This window comes from Archocentrus centrarchus, chromosome 6 (assembly GCF_007364275.1).
Source record: "Archocentrus centrarchus isolate MPI-CPG fArcCen1 chromosome 6, fArcCen1, whole genome shotgun sequence".
NCBI classification, from domain to species: domain Eukaryota; kingdom Metazoa; phylum Chordata; class Actinopteri; order Cichliformes; family Cichlidae; genus Archocentrus; species Archocentrus centrarchus.
This window is the reverse complement of record NC_044351.1, coordinates 19,448,876-19,466,876: the sequence shown is the minus strand read 5'-3', so window position 1 is coordinate 19,466,876 and position 18,001 is coordinate 19,448,876. Positions and strand designations below refer to the sequence as shown.

The 18,001-nt window shown below is 41.1% G+C and overlaps 1 protein-coding gene across 3 annotated transcripts in view; it reads left to right on the top strand.

Annotated features, from left to right (window-relative positions):
- Positions 1 to 18,001, top strand: part of roraa (RAR-related orphan receptor A, paralog a) — a 189,897-nt gene that overhangs the window by 134,199 nt on the left and 37,697 nt on the right. For 2 of the 3 annotated variants that reach the window (XM_030730863.1, XM_030730861.1), the window contains exon 2: positions 627 to 656. In XM_030730863.1, coding sequence (XP_030586723.1) covers positions 627 to 656 — 30 coding nt within the window. Of the gene's footprint in view, positions 1 to 626; positions 657 to 14,383; positions 14,499 to 18,001 lie in introns of those variants that run through there. The other variant, XM_030730862.1, reaches the window with a different exon arrangement.

The window sequence follows — 18,001 nt, the reverse complement described above, 5'->3', positions numbered from 1 at the left end:
TAAGCAGTCTGTGCCCACAGTGCCACAGATTATATCTGTTCTATAGTGTGTCCAATCGCTTCTCTCTTTGATCATGTTTCCATTTTTAAAATGGAGATACTGTCACACATTATGAAGGAAAGTTTTTGTGAGCCATCCCTTGCCTTCTGATCAGGTCAGGCAGGGTTTACAATTTGTTTACAAAATAACTTCAAAAATCCCCTTTGTATTGAAACCATTTAAATAAAGGATTAGCTAACATTAAGGTCAAAATGCTTTCATCTCCCTCAGGGCCAATGGTTTAGTCATGCACTCAGACCCAATCAGAGAGGCGATTCAACACATTAGCATTCCAATTTTTTTTTTTTTTTTTTTGCTTTAGTTTGAAAATGTATTCACTGCCTAAAGAAAATAGAGTTTCAGCCACCTTGTCATAGATGTTGATATGGAATGGCCCTAAGTTAAACAGCCTGTACACATAATTACCAAGGGCCACCTAAGTGACCTTGGTCAGTCACACAGGGTTTCCTTCTTCACTGCTATCATCATATTATATGTTAATAATAAGAGCCCCATGTGAATAAGGGTTTGTTTTTATTTGTTTTTTTTAATATATTTTCTTATGTTTATTTGTTTTCTCTTCACAGGTATCTCAGTAACAAAGAAGACACATACTTGTAAGTACAAAGTCTTTTTATTAATGTGGTTTTTATTCTACTACATTTTTAAGACAGTAAAAAGCGATATTTAATTCAAAGGCGAATCCCGTACTTAATGTGAAAAAGGGAAAAAAAAAAATCCCCCTTGCCTTACATATAGTAGAGATGATGAGATCATTATGTTTGTATCTATGTTGACTCTTTTTCATCATTGCCTATAAACATGCTATTGTCTGACTACTACTGTAATAAATCAAGGCCTTCAATTAGATTTCTGTTCATCCACTTTCACTGTTTTGTATATCTCCGTCTCCATACTGGAGAGAATATGATGATAACCCCAGAGAGGAAATTAAAGTGCTGTGCAGTCTTATGACTGCTTGGTAATCATGCACATTTGAAGCAGACAGTGTGGTGAAACACCTCTTTGTTTTCTGCAAGGCCTTGCAGCTGAAAAACACGGATGTGGTGTTGTGTGGTGGTTTGTAACCTCTGAGGCTGCATTAACTACCAGAGTTTGTGTTCTTCAAGTATAGATCATATCACTAAAAGTGAAACATACAGATACTGTATGACACATGTATCACATGTGAGATGCAAGGCTCCTTTGTGCACTACAACAATAGTACGCAGCCTTTTCTTACCACTGCTGCCTTTTCAATTTCAGTGTGCTTATGAAGAATTGATGAGCAGTCAAACCTGTAGAAATCAATGATTTCCAAGAGATTTGTACTGTATTTTGACACATGTGAAGTGCAATCGAAAAAGCATGTAAAAACGCTTTTGTGTGGTGTTCTGCAGTGTGTCTGTGCATGCGTGTACGTCCATATGTGTGTTCATACCCCACTGTGTGAATGGAAGAAACTAGCCCTGAAGGCTATCCTTTCTCTCTGATCACTCTGATGAAACTTGTGGAGAGGGAAGGCCAGGGGGCTTTTCTGTAAGAGCGGTCGGAGTGTTTCAGATTGTGAGAGGCTGCATCTCCCCCTGTTAAACACCTCGGCTCTTTCTTACATCAGACAGCAGGGCAAAGGATATGATCTTCAGGGCTAGACAGCTCTACCTTACTCAAACAGCCCCGTCAAAACAGCAGCATGATTGTGTGTTAAGCTATTTGCTTGTCTGGAGGGGCTATGGTATTTTTTTATTTTTTTTTGTGATGCATGTATGTCAGTGTTCGTGTTTGTGTCAGGATATGTTCAAGGTAGAACAGAAATGCTTTGACCCGCCATCCACCACCCCACTATCTTAATTAGTGCGGCGCTAAGCACCTCTACACTGGAAGGGGGATCAAATCAAAGAGCATGATTTAGGAGTCTTGGGTTCAAAGCCCTGGGCAGAGACTGGACTACGCTATCTCATTTCAGTGAGAAATATTAAAATCTTATCCATGTGCGGAAATCAAAGTAAAGCCCCTTAACAAGTAGTTGATTGCTGTGCCTTACAGACAGGAAGCGGCTGTAGAGCCTCGTCAGAGCTACGTGCACAAGAAAAAGTTCAAGGGCCAGATAATGGTCATTGAGAATGTGGACGGATGGTCTGAGAAGGCTGGTGATTATATGGCTGGTGGAGTAATAATGAGGGAGATGGCTCTGCCCTACATGGTTATAGCCAAGCTGTAGATCTATTTCTGTTCTGGGAGTGAAAACATTGGCTTCCCCAGTACGCCAGTCCACACTGCCACTCGTAATGTGAGCTTGGCAGTCTTGCTTTTATGTGCATATGTGTGCAAGTATGTTAGTTTCTGTGTGTGTGTTTAGGAGGTCTTCTCGGTCCAACCCGGACCACAGGGATGGGCTGTGTCTCTGACTAACTCCCCACTCTGCCTGAGTGATCAAACTGCTGGAAGCTCCCCGCAATGCCAGTCCCCTCATCAATATAAATTACAGGGGCAGCTGTTCACTGGCAGACTCCTCTCCTCTCCTCTACTCTCCTCTCCTCTCCTCTCCTTTCCTCTCCTCTCCTCTCCTCTCCTCTCCTCTCCTCTCCTCTCCTCTCCTCTCCTCTCCTCTCCTCTCCTCTCCTCTCCTCTCCTCTCCTCTCCTCTCCTCTCCTCTCCTCTCCTCTCCTCTCCTCTCCAACCCCCTTCATCTACCCCTCTTCACTAATCACTGAGCCATCAGAAAGTGAAGTATTCTAAATGAAAACAGATACTTATATCATTGTGTCAATGGCTGTAATGTCCTCTCCCCATTCAGGACTTACATAGATTTATTGTCTGAAGCTCTTTGTCTGTCTCCCCTTTCTTTCTTCATTTCCTCGCAAGGGGCTGTCCCGCGTCATCACATCCTCTTACCACAAGCCTGTAATTCTGAGCAAGAAGTCAGCTGTGGTTTTCCTGCACCTTTTCCTCGCACTTTTACATCGGCTCTATTCCGTTATATGGACTTTGAGTAGCGGTTAATTTATGTACTTTTGACAAATTAAAGGAAAACCCCGAACACAATGCCTGACATTCAGTAAATTCGACGGCTCTTTTGTGCTGCTGGGGGATTTTGCTGGCTCCACTTGTCCTCAGTGTCCCCCAGCACTCTTCTTGTTGGTTTTTTCCCTTTCATTTTTCTTCCATTTTTATATCTCAAACTGCCCATGTCAAAAAGAGGTGACAGTGAGAGATAATTAAATTTTGCACTCCCCCCCCCCTCTTGCATTGATGTTGGACACCAGATATGTCTCTTCACCTTCTTCTACCTCAGCAGGGTTGTTTTGCTGCGAGATGACTTTCTGTTTGGACCTGTTGAGAGAGATGGTGTGGAGCGGAGGCTCAGATGCAGTAGCTGATTACAGTGAGATTAGACGTCTCACCTCTAATCTACCATCAGCAGTCTGGGGCTCTGTCTCATAGCTCGAATAGCACAGCGTTAGCTAACACATACACACACAGGTCGTGTGGCCAGGATGCTCTTCCTTAAACTGAGCAGATCTCTTGATTACTTAGAGCAAATCCTCTCTCTCTCTCTCGCTTGTAGCTGTAGAAGTACAATATACCGATTGTTTGATGACTGTTCAGATCATAATATGCTGCAAGACAAAGATCTGTAAATCAACATATAGTTGCACAGTTTTCTCTATGAAAGTGTAAACAAAACATCCACAATAATAAAACAATATGCAAATATATCCAAATAACAGAAACACAAAACAATATTGCAATAAAAACAGATCTCACAAACCCACAAAAACAACAATAAAAACCTAGAGAACTCTTTGTATAGCTGAATTTAGCCTACATACATTATTTTTAATTAATCATGTATATTGATACCATTGTATTGTCTTTGATGTTACATATATTTATTATATTAAAGTGTTTACATTATTATACCAGTGCCATTGTGTTATAGTCTATATGTAATATATCTGAGGGTTGAGATTGGGAATAGACTAGCCAGAGGGAGGCAGTAGTACAAATGTAGCCCCGGGAAAGGAGAAAAGGAGACAGATGATTTTGTCTCATCAGTCCACAGATACATTTTAGAGACCCCCATTTTTTTTTCACCCTATATTTATCTCCATTGTGTTGGCACTGATTGAGAAACATGGCCTCGCTCGTGCATCATCATTTATTTACTAGCAGCTTGTATTGAGTTTCTCTCGTCACCGATATGCATTCACATACTAATAGTACAGCTAATCTCTTTCAAGGGAACCAGATGATTCAGATTCTTCCGCGCTGCCTTCAGTTCAGTGTTACAGCAAAATGATACTGCTCACTGACGCACACTGAAAGCTATAAGAGTTTGTAGACTTCATGTCTTTGTGGTTTTTTTTCTTTACAGAACACTCTTAAAAGTAGCCTGATACAAGTTTTTGAAAATATGCTAACAGCCTTATTAATCCCAATAATGCCTCCTGTGTTCACATGGCACAATGACAGCTTTACCCTTATAAAGAATCTACTTTACCCAAAAATGCCATGGCAGATCCTGCTTGGATGTCTGAGTTGTAGAATGTTAATGCACTGGCTCTGTGAGTTGAGGTATTTTCAGCTAATCAAACATGAGATTTATGGTACTTAATAGTGCTGTACATTGCCAATTTAGGAGAATAATATGTCCCAGTTGCTGTCTAATTTTGCTTGGCAACAGGCGCACTCCTGTGGAATCGCCCGGGGCAGTGTGAGTTGTCTCTGCATAGCTCAGTGTTCCATGCTCAGTGGTTGTTTGAAGGTATTTCATCACATTGTTGCCTTGATTCAGCTCTGTAGGGATTTGTTAGTTGCACTCATGTGGGAAGTGCATCCAGTACATTGTTAAGCTAGGGCTGATAATGAAGATCAGCCAGCCAGAGTCCCCTGAGCTAAGCGGAGAGAGATAGTCTAGTGAGACGCACAGCACAGACATAGTGGAGCAGGACGAGCACACACAGCAATACATACAGACACAAAGGAATCATCAGCACAAAACATACAACACTGAACTGTGCTGTAGTCACATAAAAAAAACACACACACACACAGCAGCGCAGAGTACTGCATAGGTAGATTATAAAATTCATTATAATATGTTCTTCTTACTAACCATTTCCCTGAATTTGTAAAATTGGCATTATGATGTTTAAACATTAGTTGAGCAATAATGCAGTCATTTTAATGTTGTTGTGCTTTTGTTAGATGTGAAATTGACAATAAAAAGGGCCTCACAACGCACCGCCTCTATTTCAGTGGAAAGTTATTTGATTCTCAGCATGGTACTAGAACTGGTTGTTTCCTCTTCTCCCACACCAACATTGAATGTTTAAATTGACACAATCTTTTTCTCTGTGTGTGTGTGTGTACTGTAGGTTACGTTTCGTCTTACTCTATTTGTTTGTGCCACAAAAGGAGTATTTTCTTTTTGGACATTTTGGTTTAATCTATAATAGATGGCTATTTTTTTCTGAAATAGGTCAGTGTAATCACAACAGTGAGGGATGGACAGTCACTGTAAAAGGGAAATCAATAGAGCTATCTATTTGTCGTAAACCAGGCCAACATGATTTTTCTCTATTTTTTTTCCTCTCCTGCCTTGTCTTTTCCTCTCCAACTCAATATGTCAGGTCCTCATTTTTCAGTAAAAGCATTATGTCTGCCATTTTGTAAAATTGCAAATGGCCTTTGTGCATGCACTTTCTTTGCATAAGTTTCTGTGGGTACTGTCTTATCACCTCCGAGGGGCCCTGCGTGTTTTATAAGGGGAAATGTAGCGAGGGGAGCCGTAGGGGTGCAAGACCGCTTTTTCTGGGGGTGCTCTGCTTTTGTTGGCACATAATCTGGTTCTTCTCTTGGTGCCGGCTCTTTCAGAGAATTTGAGCTCGAGTGAAGAGGCACCTCGTCAGCTTTTCCTCACCTTTTCTTCTTTTGTGTCTCACACAAAACTGAAAGCTCTGTCTTGAAGTGTTGTCAGACCAGAAAACAAGAGTAAGTGACATGTGACAAGGACACAATGCTTGGATGGGCCAGCCAAAGTAAGTGGCCCCATCTGCTGCGGGCGATTTCTCTTATGCCGGCTGTCTGCCGCCTCAGGTGAAAGGGGCCAAGGAGCGAGGGGCTGCGCTGGGATGGCGGCTTCTGCCAGGCGAAGCAGTTGGCATGGCTGGGAGGGCACGGCTGGCCTCACGCTCGCTGCGGCACGCAGTCAACCAGCATTTGCACAAGCGCAGGTTATCCGTCTCTCATCGGGTTTCCGATGCCTCATCACTTTCCTATGGTGTATACACATTCAGCATAGGACAAGAGTGTCAGCATGTAATGAAAGGTTTGATTCATGGAGGGCGACAGCAGCAGAGGTCATAGAGCTCCTCCAGATATGATCCTGACTAATGCTGATGGGGAAGTTTTAAAAGATGGCTCCATAATTATATCATCATCTTGCTCTGAGCTCATCGTTAACCCATGTGTTTATGATATTGATGGTCTTGTCATCGAAATTCTGCAAAAAAAAAAAAAAAAATATTACAAAATAAATACATTTATTGTTGCAAATATTCAGCAATGGCTTTTTGAGAAATAAAATTTAACTTCATTGAGCATTAACAGAAACAGGTAAATTTTTACATATATTATCAAAATGCTGACGTGTTGTTGAAAAAATGAGGAGTAATATAAACAAATACATGTGATCAAAATAATCATTACCTCGCCAAAGGGGTGAAAAAAAAATAGCAAATGTGTTTGTTCTGAAATAGAATGATAATATCAAGTGAGGATCATAACTTTTACAACAAAGAAAGTGATCCTGCTCAGAAAGTAAAGGAGTAAGAAAAAAAAAAACTTCCACATACAGAGACGAAAGCAGATGTGCTCACAAAAGCTTTTGGCGATGTTATACATTGACATTTGTGCTGATCGCATTGTGCCCATTTTGTTGAATCTGCTTTATTAGAGGAATGCTGTTTTTTTTCTTCCACGTTGCTATTAATTTGTGTTTCTGTGGGTGTGCAGTACAAGAACAGAGAGATGTGGTTAACCCATTGTGAAGTTAGCCGTCATCATTAAGATTCTGGAGATAACAGGCATGCGGATTTCTACTGCTCAGCATTATAGGATCCCAGACATCAAAGGCAGGTTTTCATTCTACTGTGTCTGCCGCATGGAGACGGGGAAAAAAAAAACAGGTAAGGAGATATGGAGTCAGGAAAATAAAGCAGATTTTGAGTGGAAAGGAGAGTATGGATGCTGTATGTAGCTATGCAGAGTCAGGTGACACGATGCTCCATAATCTGTTTGATGCCGCAGAGGGCTCCTCCTACATAGTTAGCTCTTTGCTAAATTGGCGTCCACTCTGATTAAGTGGCACAGCCCTTAATAACACTGTGGTTGACTTCAGGTTGGTTTACTTTAAAGATCAAGTTCATTTCTCAATGTGGTCATTAAAGTTCAGGTTACTCAAAACAAGTCATTTATGCCATTTTGCTCATTATTTGCCATCTCTATATTTCACCCGCAACACTATTTTCAGTTCATACCTCCTCCTTTCATCTCTAATCAATACAAAAGTGCTGTCAATATTTTTCTTTGTGCAAATCTTGTAATACTATTTCCAGGTCTGTTACACAGATATTACAATGAAGTTCCCCTTAATTCAGATTACTTTGTCATTCAGCGTGGTGCCATTATGTGCCATTACATCAGAGTGAGCTGTTCTACAGTGAGAGTATTGAATGTACAAGAGCGAGAAATACGCTGTTCTCCAGTATTGTGCTGGATTACAGAATCAAGGTCGACTCACAAGACACAGAGCAGCATTATCCCTTAATCCTGTGTTTTGGTTTCAAATAGCCTTTTTACACCTAATCTTCACAAGTAAAATGACAAACATGAATACTGAGGTAGGTATTTAAATGTGCATTACCTGCAATGTTAAGGTCAAAGGCTTATGCTGACTAAAAGTGGCTGTATATTTTGTGACAGAACAGACAACCATTTGTTATTTTGTTGTCGCTTTATTACAGAGTACTAGGGAGTCTTGTGATGAAATTCCCGCAGGCAGTTTCAGATGGATAAGTCTGGGAACTTTTTATCCAAACTATGACTCAGAGCTTGTTTGTTTTTGCACCGTTTTCTTTGTAAGCTCTGTAAAATTTTCAATGAAAATAAGATTTCCCCCCTCACTTTAACCTCTCACCAAGTTTAGTTTGGCCTTCTGTACTTGGGCGCTCAGAGGACAAGCTTCACTGAGTCAACAGATAGTGAGTACAACGCTTACACTGCCAAGGCAGTGTCTCCCCTTGACCAAACTGGTCTTAGTATGTCCGTCAGGCTCAGCTGTGGCAGAGCTGGAGGAAACTTAAAGGTGCTGTGAAAGACTAAAAGTGGGCCAGCCACTGCTGCCTCCTGTTGACCTACCTTGTTCAGAGGGTCCAGGTACAGACTGATGACAGGACTCCTCCTCAGCGGACCACATTACTAATGTGTGAGGGTGCAAGAGGAACACATCCAATGATGAATCACTCCCCTGCACCCATGGCATCCTCATAAGTCAAGAGTAAAAGTGTTGAGAGTGCGCTCAGTAAAGATATCCTTCGTACTGTCCACCATAGTGCAACTCCGTCCCGGCCCACTGGAAGAAGGGAAGGGGGAAGGCTAAGTGGTGCACATCACGCATAGCCTGAAGATCTCCCTCAATCTTGAGGAAAACATGAGTCCCTCGAGTGGGTCACTTGTTTTTGTTTTTTTTTTAAAGCTCATAGAACTCAGGAAAAGTTACTTTCATGCTTGAACAGAGCTGTATTTTAATAAATGAGAGTAATCTACATTGTGTTGATGTAAAATGCCTCTCTGGACCAACTACATTACCAGAAGTCAGAGAGAGAACATTAAATATGTGTTAGTTTAAGCTAAAAGTGTTTTCTTTTGAGGATTTCTGCACCGAGCGGTCTCGGGAAAAAAAAAAGGTGCTCCCTCATTATTCACTTTGGTGTTTCAGGAGTTAGAATAATTGTGTGTTTGTGTGTGTGTGTGTGTGTGTGTGTGTGTGTGTGTGTGTGTGTGTTCCCTTTGGAAACAACTTTTTGGATGCAAATCTTGTACATCAGGTTGTTTCTCTCTTGTCTTCTTCTAGCTTCAAGCCAGAAGGTTAAACTATTTTAGTTTACACGCCTACCTTCCCCTAGAGCTGATGTCAGGCTTTGCTAGTGATGTTGGGGGAGTGAGTAAGTTTGACGCTGGGTAATACATCACACACACCAGGGGGTCTCCCTGGTATGCTCCTCAATAATGAAGTTCATTCGTTAACTTCTCCCTCAAAGGCCAAGTTCCCCCGCTGCCCTTTTCAGCAGCCATTGCAACTCCTACCAGAGTCACCCTACTAACAAAGAAAAAAAAACATCATCATGCTTTTCTCCTTGACAGACTCGGTGGTTGCCTTTGCAGAGCATGAAGAATAAGCAGCTCCATTACCAATCCCTCATGCCTGGTTATAGCCATAATTATCACAGGGAAAATGACCTGCTCTGTTTGGTTTGCCGTAGAGGGGCTGCGCTTTCCTAATCACCTCCTTCTTCCCTCCTATCGTCCTCATGCCATGGAGATGGAGCTGGTTTTAGGGGAGTCTTGCCAGTTCATTAGAATTCACAGGGTTCCACCTCCCTGCCTAGCCAAGCTAAGCCTCTCACACAGGCTGCCATGCCTGTGATAATCTCCTCTCCTCGTTTCCTTTTGCTTCTTCTTTCTCTATCCTTCTATCCCTTTCCTTTCTGTCCCCAAGGGCGGCCTCGCACAAAAGAGATGCAGTGCAATTCATTGATAAGTCTGATTTCTATTGACCTATTGAAAAAATAGTTCTGTGAGATGTATGGTAGCACTCCAGCCGTAGTGGTGAGCTCACTTTGCTGCTGCATTTTCATGTGATAAACTAAATAAATAACCTGATTTATACTGGTTACTTAAATGACAGCCTGTATTCAACAGCTTTGTCTGTTAAGTTGGTATTTTTTCAAGGCCGTTTCATCCAATTGAACATCCAGTTCACATGGGCAGATTATAATCATTTTTGCTACTCTAGAAATTGCCCAGAAATAGCAAGAAATGGCCTTGCTTTCAACCTTAAACAAAATAGCAGCTAAAAAACCAGCTGAGAGCAATTTCTTTCCATTTTAATTTATATTATTGTCCCCACCATGATGTCATCACCACATATACCTTGAAGAGATCATTTAATGTGGCACAGGTATGTAAGTGCACCTTCAGTGAAGGAATTGGCCAGTCCACGGAGAATACATTGCGTTTGCTGTAAAAGTGACATAGTACTTTCAGTTTTTTTTTGACAAAAACACGATGATTCAGTTGATTTGGAAGTACCAGAGTTGGTTTTTTTTTCTTCAAAAAATATTTAAATGAACTCTATAAATAACTGTCTGTAAAACAAAAGGCTATAGCCCTGTCAACCATTCACTATAAGGACTGTGTTGTTGATTCTGATTACATGACAGTTGACAGGTGTATACTTCACCTGTGTAGGAATGAAATGCTTTCATACTATTTCCTTTTGACCCTGGTATTCTATAAATATTGTGTTTGTGTGTATGTGTATTTAGTGATGGGTAGAGACAGACTGGTGCTGATCCAGCCCTGTGAATGCTGTACATATAAGGGAAGGGCAGTGTGTATAGTCATTAATGTAGAGTCATCGGATCTGAGAGTAAATTTTTGAAAGTATATTACTTACCTGCAGCTGCTGCTATGCTAGAAGAGACATATTGCACTTCTTCGTGGAAAAACCATTAGCTGTAATGAGTTAACAGCATTTCCTGTAGCTACACATACTCTAAAATGCTGGCACAGCAGTGGCATGTGAGGTTTTTAACTCACACTTTTCTTATTTAAACTTGTCTTTAAATGCAACCCTCTGCAGTGCTCTGGACATAACCCAATAGTGTCCTCTATTTTCACTGAAATAGATATTTCCTTTGTTGTCTGTGTGATTTATTGAAGTCTTCCCACAAGTGGAAGCCCCCAGGAAATTGCCTGGAATGGCCTTAAATTGGTTTATGATTGTGTGGTGTGGGTCGGTGCTGTTATGGTTCTAATATTATGCCCTCCACTCCTTGGCATCTATATTAAATTGATCTGTATTGTTTTCATGGAGTGCCTGTTGGAGCTTGTTAATTCTGCCGCTGCTTCAGGCAGGTGGTGTAGTTCCAAACACCCAGGTGGTGTGGTGGAATATAAGCCTCAGCTCTCCAAAATATCTCACATGATTGGGACACAAAATGAGTAAGTCCAAAAATGTTTATCTTGCGGGGTTAACGGCTGCAGAGTGGAACACCACGCAGCGTACAGGTCCGTGGTCTTAAGAGGCGAGTCCAGAGTTGTAAGAGTTAATGTGGATCAGCTGCATGGTGAGCCTGTGCAGGGAATGGCTACTGACAGACTGCTAATGAGGCCATTATCAGGTCTCGTCCTCTTCTCTTCTCCCGGGGCACCAGTGGATGTTCTGTACCACATCTCAATTGAATTTCATTCCACAGGGCTTGTTTACGGTAAATACATTTGCTTGAATTAATCCATGAGGAGTGTGAGATACATGACTTGGCCAGTCTAAACGCAGAAATTTAGTGTGTTGTGTCTGCTTTGGTTCAATGTCTGTATCTGTAAACGTTGTAACCTCACTACCAAGGCTCTCTTCTCGGGAGTATAAAGAAATTATCAGCTAAAATGATTCTACTGAAGGCTCCACATCACTGCGTTAATACCCATAGACAGCTGACCATCAGTCCCTCTGTGGCTTAATCAATACCCTAATGAACAACTATCAGCAGCTTATTGGCATACTGTCACTGGTAATGTGAAGCAGTCAAGGAAGTGTGTGATCAAAAGCTAATGAAGCAGCCTTGCTGGAAACATTTCTCCTTAGGGAAGTGTGGGCTTTTAAGCACAATTATATACAGTTGGAGACACTATATTTGTTGCATAGCTGACAGTCAGAGCAACAGCAGCATCTTTTTCCACAGTTTCCCCTTTACTCTGTATGATCCACATAAACTCTGTCAACAGTCTTTATAGTGGCTATTTCTTTTATTGAAAATAGCATTTTTTTTTTTTTGTATCGTAGGAGTACTGAAAATGAGAACTCAATGAACAGTCTGACCCTTATTCAACCTTACAGTTCACAGAAAAGCTCCATATCTAGCTTTTTTTATTCGTTAATAATATATATTTTTTTAAATCTGTCTCATATGTGCCTATTTTATTGTGACATTTAACATTGTTTTCTTTTCTTTTATTAGAAAACAAAAAGGGTTTTATTAGAAGCATGGCTATTTCATTTTCATGGTTATTTTATGAACTTCTCTCTCTTGTCAGAAGCTATTCATCACATTCAGACTGCAGAAAAATAATGGAGAAACCATGCACTCCTTTCAACTCTGCCCTGATGCTCGGGTTGTAGTATGGGTGTTGTCCTTGTCTCGGTCCCTGCTATCATATTTTGCTTGTTCGTTTCCCCTTAGTCGTACCTCGGTGTTTTGTCCCAGTGTATCGAGCCATGCTTGGTTCCAGAGAGTCTGATGCAGCAGCCAGTTTCTGAGAGGCAACCACAGACAGTGGCAGTTAAACCTGCTCCTGCGTGGGCCTTCACCCTCTGACTCATCTGTTGAACTTTGAAGATCTTGTGGGGAGATGCTGACATCAAAATAAGATGCTGTCTGTTAACGTCACATTGTTTCGAATACTTTGGCATGTTTGCATGCCTACATCTAGTTTATATACCAGGCACGCTCCATTTGATTCTATCAGCCTCTGAATGATATTTTGCTCATTAGACACTGTGCAATAAGAGACCAGTGTTGACACAACCTGAGCTAATGTGTTTAGAGACTCTAATGGATCATAGAGGTCCTAATGAAACATTGTCATGGGAAGATTTATGTTGCAAGCTGCTGAGTTCTCATTTCCATTTTATATGTGGTTAGATGTACCTTTATTCAATGAGTGGAACACAATGGAAGGCACCAAATGAATATAGATATTTCAAGTGTTACGTGGGGATAAATAATTAAAGTTCCTGTAGAAATTATCAAAGCAGTCGTAACAGGATGCAGTTCACTGTAATTCTGTGGCATGGATGCAGTGCTGGAGTAGGGTTAATAAAATTTGGCAAATATAGAGAATTTGACACAATGAGAGTACAAAATCCAAATTTACATATGTGAAATATTGATTTAAAAAAAAAAAAAAAAGCAAAACAAAAAATTTCTGTACTTCAGTTTTTAAATGTGAAAAAAAAAAATTTTTTTTTTGCAGTGTCTGAAATCGAAGCTGTGTGATGTTTGTCTTCAGACATGATGATACGAGCACCAGCTTATTCATGGAAATGCCAAATGGTTATTGGCCAAGGCTGGATTGCAGTAAAACCAGAATATTGTATCAGAGAGAGGCAGCTGGTTAGGAGTCAGAACAGATTATCATATGAGAGAGGATGAGTGAGGAGGAGGGGAGGAGAGGATCGGAGAGAGAGAGGTAGAGAGTGGAATGGAAAGCAGGGGGCGAAAGTGAGGGGCAAAGGAGGACGAGAGGGAGAAGTGATACCAAGAAACTCATCGCCTGGTCGCGATGGGGTGGAGTCGGATCATCCAAAAACCTTCCCTCACTATCTATATCGCCTTCTTCACCTGTCTAAAAAGGTGTGCGTGTGAGAGAGAGAGTTGCATGCAGGTCCTCTGAGAGGTCAGAGGAAGATGCTGAGGCTCCACTCATCTTCTCTCTGTGAAGGGCCCACTGCTGCTTGCCAACATCTGGCCTCACACTGATCACTCATATCTACAGACAGGGAGGTGGAGAAGAGTGGGGCACTTGTATCACCAAGTCACAGAAAAATTACAGTTCCTGTCTCATCCATTCTCACTGCTTTCTTTTCTTTTTTCTTTTCTTCCTTTAAGCACCATTCTGTTGTCTTTCTATCCCTCCTGTCTTTTCTTATCCTTCACATGGCACCATTATAAAGGCAGAAAACCAAAAGATCAGAAGGTGCAGGACAAAAATGTGATTTTTTTTTTTCCCCCTGCCTGCAGGAGTTGGTTTTGTCTTTATCCTTGCACTAAAAAGATAAGACACAGATAGTTAGTGTGCTGTGTCTAGCAAGCCGGTGTACACGGCTCCGACTGCAATCAGTGGGAAGAGGGCCAGCTTCCCTGCCTGAGCTCTCAGCGCCCCTACTGGCTGCATGCTGTGCCAATCAAAGGCTAGTGGGTGGGGAGCAGTCAGACATGAACACTGATGTCACAGTCACATGGATTCTGGTGTGGTCATGCTCGGAGGCTGAGAGACAGAGCTGTGCTGGCCAGCTGCTGCTGAGACAGCAGTGGAGGGCTTTTCGCTGGTGATAGTTCTTCTCTTATGGACTCGAAGCTTAATGATGTATTTTGTGATTTCAGCTATGAAAGGTAAGCGCACAATGCATGCTGATCGTGCACCCAGAGTAACAAGTAGGGAAGTACGACTACGCTATTCACAGCCTGCCAACTCTTTGCATTTCATTTGCAAGGCATGAGTGTGACAGAGAGGAGGGGGGGGGGAGTGAGAGAGGAGGGGAGGGAGAAATACAGTAATACATTGCTTCTGATTGTGTCCAAGTCAGTTAGTCTTTTCTAATATATCAGTCCGTGCACTTAAGAGAATTTTTATTTTTATCTGTGAAAGAAAGAAACGGATCTAGAAATCTCCATCTTATCAAAACAAAAAAACAAACAAACAAACAAACAAAAAACTCTAAAGCTTTGCTTTGATTTCATTATGTACAGTGTGTAGGGTGCTGTAGGGTGCTGTGGAAACCACAGCCGGTGCGGTCTTTACATGACTTCGTCTCTTGCGTGAATAGCTCCTGGGCTTCAGAGTAGAAGTTTTTATTGGTATAGATGTGAGGTAGCATGCGGATGGAGAAGGAGCCGTGGTTGGAGGTGTGTGTGTGGGGGGGGGGGGGGCAGCTTGTCGCTTTTTCTTTCTGTCCCGTTCTTAATCCTGTCGTTCCAGTCCAGGGAACGTGCCTGTGCCGCAGGAAGATGTGTGTGGCAGTGTTGAACGCGGGTCGCAGACGAGCGACAAGGCACTGGCGCGACTGGCAGACTGTGATTCTTTGAGTTGATACCGATGCCTGCGCGCGTGTGTGTGTGTCTGTGTGTGCATATATATATATATGTATATGTGCGTGTGTGACAGTGTTGTGTTCCACTGACCTATTTTTGGGGTAGTCGGGTTTACATGTGGCACAAGAGCAGGACTGGGTCCTCCCAGTCGCTGTGATGTTGATCTAGTACGCTTAATCCCGGCTCTTCCACCCCCTCCGTCGTACAGGCGAGCATGTGCACGCACACATCCATGCAGACAGATAGTGAGAGTGTAGTCAGACATACAGTGCAGCTTACACTTCTCTCACGCATGCCTGCACACACAAACACACACATGCACATAATCATGTTTTTTCCACACTTATGAATTCTTATACCATATGTGATGAGATGCACTCAAAATATAATTAAATAGGCAACAATAACCCTGCTGGGGCACAGGCAGCTGTCATTCTGTGCAAAATGACAAAAATATATGGCACTGAAAATAATTTGATTTGATATGTGCTGCTTTTTTATCTTCCCAGTTGTCTAAAAATATATTTAAAGGTTTGAAAAAAAAAAAAAACAGTTGGGCATCTTCAAAATACAGTAGCTGCATGCATGCATATTATTGAAAGCAAATGAAATTAATGTGTGATATTATATGTAATTAAAATATTAGTAATATAGATAGTAACACATACAACTTATCTGACTTTCATTTCATTCAAGTTATGCAGCCAAGACCACAGCATTAATTCCTTTCATTCTTTTCTTTTTTTGTTAACAGTGTGAGGGAAGTCATTTACACAGTGAAGCTCACAGTCAATTGTGATAAGCCTGACGTGTGTGAAATTGAGAAAGAGCAAAGTCCTGAATCTTATTTTCGGTGAATCACTTATGAAAAAGACCCTTTTGACCTAATGTCCTTTTACATGAAATTCATAATGAAGGGCTTTATGAAGCCACATATTTTTGGAGAAAAAGAGTTTTGTGCTGTGTAGCATTTTTATTCCTTTAATTTTGAAGTGCGACGTATGTTCGACATTTTATTGTGTTTATTTCTACTTCACTTGACTTAGTGTAGAATAGCACATTATTCTTACCTTCAGTTTAGAAAAATGAACAGACATGATATATATATATATATATATATATATATATATATATATATATATATATATATATATATATATATATGGTATTTACCATTAGCAATAAACATCATATTTCTTGTGTTTTAACGAGTCTTTTCTAACGAATCTTTTCCCATATTGGCACTTTTACTTTGACAAGTGGTGTCTAGTGTCATGAAAGGATATTGTTATAATGTCAGAAATTAATTAAGACGTCAACAAGGAGCATAATTGAAAACTAATTTAAATAGGAGCAGTAATTTCTCCTGAATGTGGCCAGGGAACTGCACAGTGACTTGCTGCATTGCCACTGACTTGTTTTTTTTTATTGCTAAGTTTACATTGTTACACGGCAGTACTGCATGTGCCTTTTGTGGTGTTTTTGAAAACTGTTTTTCATCCTCTACACTTCAAAAATAATGCTAATGTAGTATAACGAACATCTCTCTCTGTCTCTGTGGCTTTGTCTCTATCCTGCACCACCCTCTACCTACCTCTCCCTCTCAATTCAGCCTCTCTACCACACCACTGCCTCTCAAGTACCTAATTACCTGTAATGGAAACATCCCTCTCATTATCCCATGCAAATTAGCCACCCTACTCAGCACAATTAAGATGAAAATTCCAATTACATAATTAAAGAAAGTTGTTTGATGTGTGGATAGAAAAGGTAAAAAGTGTGTCTCATACAGAGTACATATAATTAACCCTTGAAAAAGAGCATTATTGTGGCACGATAGGTAGCATCAATGTTTCAAAATTGTTGAAAGCGAGGCCCAGTAAGCTACTACAGTGCATGCAGACATCACATAAATATGTGATCTAGCATGAGTGTGTACTAGACTGTGAAAAATCTTTTGGGGCCCTAGAGAAGGTAAAGCCAAATATCTTGTGATAGGCGCTTTAAGGCTATGTTAACAAGGCTGTAAATATTTGCTGTAGATTTGGTGCTCTTTGTCTCTTTCGATCAGTGGCCGATTGAAGTGCTCACTAACCAGTGCTGCAGGCTCTCGCACATTAAAGCAGAAGTTAACAAGATTGGCTATTATCCAGTTAAGGACTGAGGACATGAAGAGCCAAAGGGAAAAAAAAAAAAGATACCACAGATTAAGGTGAAGGCAAATATAACACAAGTCACCTGCAAAGATTTAAAATAAAAGACCTGCTTAGAGTATTTTAGGAAGAGGCGTTCATACACTTTATCTTAAAAAAATGTGGTGTATATTTTATTCTGTGAGTAAGTAATTTTAGTCAGCTGCAATATTTACTCCAGTAGAACCATAAAATTCTATGTATTTGCATTTAAAAAGGTTTTATTAATTTAAGGGAGTATCTACAGTCCAGTGAAATTAAAAGCATATATACAACAGCTGAGCAGATGCAAGGCGGGACAAACAAGAGTCACCCTAGCAGACGTGGAGTGTGTGCTTCAGCCCTCTCTCTTGCCTCTTAGCTCACTGAGGAAGTGGATTGGTGTCCCCACAGGTTATTAAAGTGTGTGAGCTGTGCCAGTCTGTGCTGTGCACACTGAGACAAACATCCTGGCTGCCTGTCTGTGTGTAGGGGGACTGGTTAATGAGATATTGACTGCCCATTGAGAGCATGGATTTTTGATTTAGCTCCATAGAAGTTGGGGAGAGAGGAACGTGCACTCCAGAGAGGATAGACACCTAATGATAGACACCAGTTTCTGAACTGGAGATT